This window comes from Mesitornis unicolor, unplaced genomic scaffold (genome assembly GCF_000695765.1).
Source record: "Mesitornis unicolor isolate BGI_N332 unplaced genomic scaffold, ASM69576v1 scaffold32933, whole genome shotgun sequence".
NCBI classification, from domain to species: Eukaryota; Metazoa; Chordata; class Aves; order Mesitornithiformes; family Mesitornithidae; genus Mesitornis; species Mesitornis unicolor.
In genome coordinates, this window is record NW_010177482.1 from 272 (window position 1) to 6,404 (window position 6,133).

General features: G+C 44.7%; 1 protein-coding gene across 2 annotated transcripts in view; it reads left to right on the forward strand.

Annotated features, from left to right (window-relative positions):
- Window positions 1-460: 460 nt before the first annotated feature.
- Window positions 461-6,133, forward strand: part of LOC104538774 (neuron-specific protein family member 2) — a 35,855-nt gene continuing 30,182 nt past the window's right edge. Inside the window, exon 1 of one of the 2 annotated variants that reach the window (XM_010182100.1) lies at window positions 461-605. In XM_010182100.1, the coding sequence (XP_010180402.1) occupies window positions 477-605 (129 nt within the window). In that variant the 5' untranslated portion in view covers window positions 461-476. The remainder of the gene's footprint in view (window positions 606-6,133) is intronic. The other variant, XM_010182101.1, reaches the window with a different exon arrangement.

Here is a 6,133-nt window from a genome sequence, read left to right on the forward strand (position 1 = left end):
TTGTGGTGTCCGTGCATCGGGAGCAGCTCTGCTTGGGCTCACGGCAGGGGGTGTGAGGGGATTTTTGTGGGGTGTCTGCATAAGGCACGGCAACATGCGTGTGCAAGGTCGAGTCATGTATTTGTATGTGGTGTGTGTAGAAACCTGGGCATAGAAGCCCAGGTAAGTGATGCGCTAAGTCAAACCGAGCAGGGTAAGGCAGAAATTGTCCTTTTCCTGCTGCCCTGTGACATTGATCATCTCGCTGGTTTTAGGAGGGGATTTTTGTGGGGTGTCTGCATAAGGCACGGCAACATGCGTGTGCAAGGTCGAGTCATGTATTTGTATGTGGTGTGTGTAGAAACCTGGGCATAGAAGCCCAGGTAAGTGATGCGCTAAGTCAAACCGAGCAGGGTAAGGCAGAAATTGTCCTTTTCCTGCTGCCCTGTGACATTGATCATCTCGCTGGTTTTAGGTCTGGAAAACAAGGTCCAAGAATGGTGAAGCTGGGGAGTAATTTGAACGACAAGAACAACAAACCACCATCCAACGAAGATGGTTTTCAAACAGTTCCTTTGATCACACCTTTGGAAGTAAATCACCTGCAGTTCCCAGCTCCGGAAAAGGTAAAACAAAATCAAACGGTGCTCCTGCATGATTATGCACACATCCATGTTCCCTGGTTTTCACTGCCTTGATGACTTATTGATCTCTGATGATGTGATCCATGGCATAGTGTTTATTCAATAAATAAAAAGGGGTTTTCATAATGTGTTTATCTGTTTTAACATGGGAAATAAGCACGTAACTGTCCCCAAATCCTTCCCTCTTCAAAAGAGACCCAAATATTCCTTCATATAAATACAACTGGAAGAGGCTTAGTGTGTTTTTCTTGCAAGTGCTGGAGAAATTGAGCAGTTTGCAATGTATTGTTATTAGTAAGATTAATTGCCTGCATTGAGGTTAATGTGATAACTCTTCCAAAATAAGCAGCTGTTTTCATTATCTCAGTGAAGGTTTGTTTTCTTCTCCATGGCTTTGCAAAGCTTATTTGGGCATTGAGAATGCTGATTTCTCTGAGGAGGGCGGCTGAGTTCCCCTATGCACTGGATGGTGGTGGAGCCATCCAGGGACTTGTTTCCCCGATTGGTTCCAGCCGGGGACAGCTTTCTCCCCTGCCCACTCAACACTCCCAGAACTGAATGCAGCACTAAAATGTCCAGAAATGTGCATCAGCAATTGGCTGTGGTTTGGTGGTTGGTGCTTTTTAGATGCAGCATGTATGAGGAAATCTTTTGTCTAAATTGATGCAGTGTTGGCACCTATCAATATAACCTAGTGAGGACATGATGAGACCATAAAAATCTGTATGCCCCAATAGTCCTTACAAAAACAAAGCCTGTCTGCAGTGTAGTTCCCAGATACCACAGAGATGGAGCCAACTCATCTGAAAGTACAGGCAGAATGATTAATCCTACAGGGTAATGGAATGATAGTAAAATTAACGCTGATGATTATTGAACATATATCCTGTTTTTACTGTAGTACAAAATGAATTTTGTCTAAATACATTAGGAGAACATGATGATGGATGTGATAAAACTGTCTAGATAAACAAAGTGTGTTTATTTTATGGTAGAGCTGAGTCAACTGCCTTGACATCCTGGGAACCAGAGCCGTGCCAGACAAAGAAGCTGGTTTCATTCTCCATGTGCTTCATGGCAATCAGCAGCAGCTTCGCTGAATTCAGGAGAGTTATGCTTCCATGAATTGTTGTGAATCAGTGGCTGAACAAGCCCTTATCTATGACTCTGATAAATAAGATTAAGCAAAATAATTCTGGCAAAGCAGTACAATTTATCATAGACGTCTGAAAAGCTCAGAGGAAACTACAGATGTGTAAAAGTAGCTTATTTGATGCTAGTACAAATAGCTCATTGAGATCATGCAGTGTCACACGGCACAATTTAAATGACTCATGTATCAGGTGAGACATGGATAACCTAACAAAAATCCTTTCAAGCTAATAAAGTGGTAATGAGTGTTCTCACAAGCACCGCGTTCCAATTGCCTGTTGGTGAACAAACAGGGGAGTGTATTGGTCTGGTGTGATTCCTTGCTGATTTTTCTGTTTAAACATGCCTACATCAATAATTCACATGTTGTTAGGTTACATTACCTTCATTAGCATACATTACTGTCAATGCAGCTACTGACATCCATATTTTTCTTTGCTGGAAGAGTGGGGTGTACCTCCAGCAGTGCTAAGCACGATTCAGAACTCATTAGAGTCAGTGTATTGATTTGTGCAGGCTGTGGTTCAGCTCCTGTGTGCAATAGGCCTGGAGTTAACGGTGACTTGAGATCCAAGAGGGAGAGGTTATTTATGATAAAAGCAAAATAATTCACAACCTGTTTCCTTTTTTCTTTGTAGAACAGATTCTGTTCCGGTGTGTTCACCCTAGGGCGGAGGGTCTGTTTAAAGACCTGCTAATAAGGAGTTGAGCCTCAGGTAGAAAAGCTTGGGCAAAGGTTAAGTTGATGGGGGAAATTTCAGCTTTGTACTTAGGAGAGCAAAGCTGCCACTGAATTCAGTCAGACTGTGAGCCTGAGAAAGAGCAGACGTGGATTTCAAGTCTTTCAGAGTCTATCCTTGTTTGGACTTGCCTTGCAGTCAGGAGGCAGGGTAAAAAAAGAGCCCTAAAATCGATTTTACTTTTTCTTCTATCTATTCCTAAAAGCACCCAGCAGTTGATTTTTAGCTTGGGGGAGTGCAAACATAAGCCTAGGTGTTTTCTGTGCCCCTTGCATGGCATGCTGCATAAATGACCAGTGCCAAACCAGGTTTGGTGTTGGGATCTGTGGGCAGCAGCTCAGAAGGGCTTTGCTCATTTGTTTTCTTAAATGCAAACCCATTGCTGCTCACTGTTAATTGCAAGAAGGAAATGCTGCCTGCCTTGCTCCCTCACTGCTCCTCAGTTGCTGAGGATCATCGCCTTAGCCTCTGCATCAAAGAGCTGGTGTGCCCTGGTGTTTTCCTGAGTGAAATCTGAAAAACAAAACAAAACAAAACAAAACAAAGGCGAAAAAACCCAACCTGCTAAATACTCCCTTTTCTGGGTTTGTCTGGACTATTAGAGGATTTCTTAAGACAATGTGAGCCCTCAACTTGGCTCCAACCTTGGGTCTGGGGCAATCCAGGGTGCATCAAAACCAGAGCAAGGAGGTTTGACTGCAGCTCGGGGCTCTGTACTTGCTCTACCTTCAGTCTGTCTGGAAAAGGAGGAGTAGGTACAGGCTTTGTCTGGTGATCCAGGAGTATCCAGGTCTGTGCAGGGCTACCCAGCTGCTGCTATTAGCAGGGTGCACCGCCTTTACCTGGTGTATGTATTCTGCATGGCAATGGTTTGCAAGCTCTGTTCATTTATAGGCTTTTTCCAGTTGACTCTTAGACACCTGCATGCAAGCCGAAGACAACCAAACCGGTACCTTTGCAGATCCTTAGAAGCACCCCACAAAGCCCATTGAATCTACAGACTGAAAATTGTGTTGTAAGGGATTTAAATACCTGATTTTGCTTCATTTTAAGGATATTTTTGTAACTGAATCACTTGGGAGTCACTCAGGGTGTCTCTCAACATTAACCTCCATAAGTGTTTCACCACAGCTTCATCTCTTTCAAAGTGTTTCCTGTGTCTGTGTCCTTTCAGAGAAAGGATACAGAGAAAGAATATAAAAATGAGACTTTTGTTCATGTCATGTAATCCCTGAAGCCCATCTCTTTTCAGATAGTTCTTTGGTTATAAGAAATCATATGAGGGGTTATAAGGGGAAATGCTTTCTAAAAGATAGGCTTAAACTTATTGGCTGTCCTTTTGGACAGGCTTGTTTTTCCAAGAGCTGTGAGCTTAGCAGCTCCCTCCGACTCCCACCTTGATGCTGTTCGAAAAATCCAGACAGGAATTCAGGAGGCTTGAATTTGGCAACCTTTATTTTTAAATTATTGACTAGTGGACTGACTGTTTCTTTTTCCACCAAACGAGGACATCTCCTCCCAAGGCTCATGCTATTCCTCCTGCAGCATCAGCATTCTCGTCATTCTGTCAGCAGTTGTATGGCTGCAAGGGGAGAAATGTACCCGGGACGGTAATTTCTCCCCTATGGTGCTAAGCCTGCTGTGTATTTATATTTATTGACTACCTTCAAGCATTTTCCTTGCCCTGTTCTCTTGCTGGGGTGGCGTTTGCAGAAGGCAGAGACAGATACTCTTAAATCATTTTTGGGTGGCCTTTTTTTCTGAAATCTGTCCATGTAACAGGAATAATAACCATCACTGGTGACAAGCCCTTGACCTGGCATTTTGTGTTTCTGAATTTCATTTCTTCTTATTCAAAAGGAAAAAAAAAAGACTTTTTTTTCTTTTAGGACCAAAGGGGAAAAGGCTTGCTGTTCACTTGTTTTCCTAGGTGTAGACAAAGTGCTTTGGCTGTAGTTGTTACGTGTCTCTGCAATGATAATGCTAAAAGATACACAGCTTTTCAGGGACCATACTGTTTCACTGAAATTTTAAATGAGACCAACAACTGGGGACCCCTTGGTCTCATAGGCTCGCTTCAGTATAATCCAGCAGGAAATGCCTCTCTTCTGGCAGTAAAAATCCTAATTTTTACATAACACAAAAATGCACGAAAGCTATTGTCAGGGCTGAAAAAAACATCCGGCATCTCTTTTGTGGGGAAAGCTGTAGAAGGCTTATCATGTGGTCCATTGTTCTTTATTTTGAATGCATCTGGAGGCTTGAGAAATAATTTCTCTGGTGACAAATTCCTGCCATCCAGCCCAAGAAAGAGAAAAATAGATGTAACTGCTCTCTTCAAATGCTTTTCCCATCCTATGCTCCTGCCTCTTGCCCCCTCTGGCCGCACCCTTCTCTGAGTGGCTGAGGGCAGGGATTTACACAGCGTAATCTCGAGTTCCTGAAAATCAGGAGGAGGGTCCCTTGTGTTCACAGCCGGTCCCTATTGGTTTAACAGAAAATAATGTTTTGTCCTGGCCAGCTGAGCAGGCATAATTAATGGATGAGTACGCTGGATGAGTGCTTTGGTACCTGGGGGACTACTTGCAGCTCTGCCCTGAAATACTGATGTCAGTCTGCCCTCTGCGAGGCCCAGGAGCATGCAGCAGGGAGACACACGTTGTCAGGGCAGTGTGGAGCTGTTTTTGGAGTGCTTTGGGGCCAGGGGCAGTTCAGCCTTCGCTGCTGTGGTCGGGGAAGGCTCTTGGTGCAGCCTGGGGCAGGCAGCTGTGCTCCTGCTCGCACTGCTGCTGAGTTTGGTGGGATGGAGCAAATGGTGAAAGGAGAGACGGGGCAGGGCTGGTAATTGTGGCAGATGAAGGAAAGGAGAGTAAAAGGGAGCAGGAGGATGCAAAGAGAAAGAAAGTGTGAATAAAAGAGCATTGCAAATGTGGAGGAGCAGGCAGGCTGTGTTGCCTTTCCCCATCTTTTCCTTTCTCCACTTTGGATATTCTGTCTAATCCCACAAATACCAAAGCCTGAGCCTTCCTCTCCTGTGACATTTGTCCCCTTTCTGCACTGTGCAAATCCATTTGTCCTCTAGATGTTTATTTGAAGGTAAACACCGCCTCTGCTCATTAAGCTGTAATAAGTATTTGCAGCAAGGCTCACTCTGGCGGTGCCAGGTTTTGGGGGTAACCTTTTTCATTCTTATTGCATGTTTTGGACAGCCCTACCTGAGGTTCTTGAAGCTCATGCTCCTCTTCTTTGGACATAGCCGCTGTCGGGCCCCCTTCCCCTCACTCACTGAACACCCCTGCTCATGGGTGATGCACTCATGGCAGGGCTGTGCTGCAGTCCAAGTGTGTGCTCTCACTTTGCAGACACCTGGGGTAGCACACAATACCCTCACTTGCATGCAGATAACGTGTTGCTCTGCAGCTCCTGAGTGGTGGGAAGTGTCAGGATTTATGAAGCCTGTGTGGAAATTTCCCTCCCTAAGTGCACTGCTGTCGGTGTCTGCATTAGGTTGTTTAAAGCAAGCTCATGGCTGGTTTTGTGAGCTCCACTGCCTCTCTTAAACCCAGATATGCCTGCACTGCAATTCCTAGAGCTGCATTCTGCAGAAAAAGCAGGAAT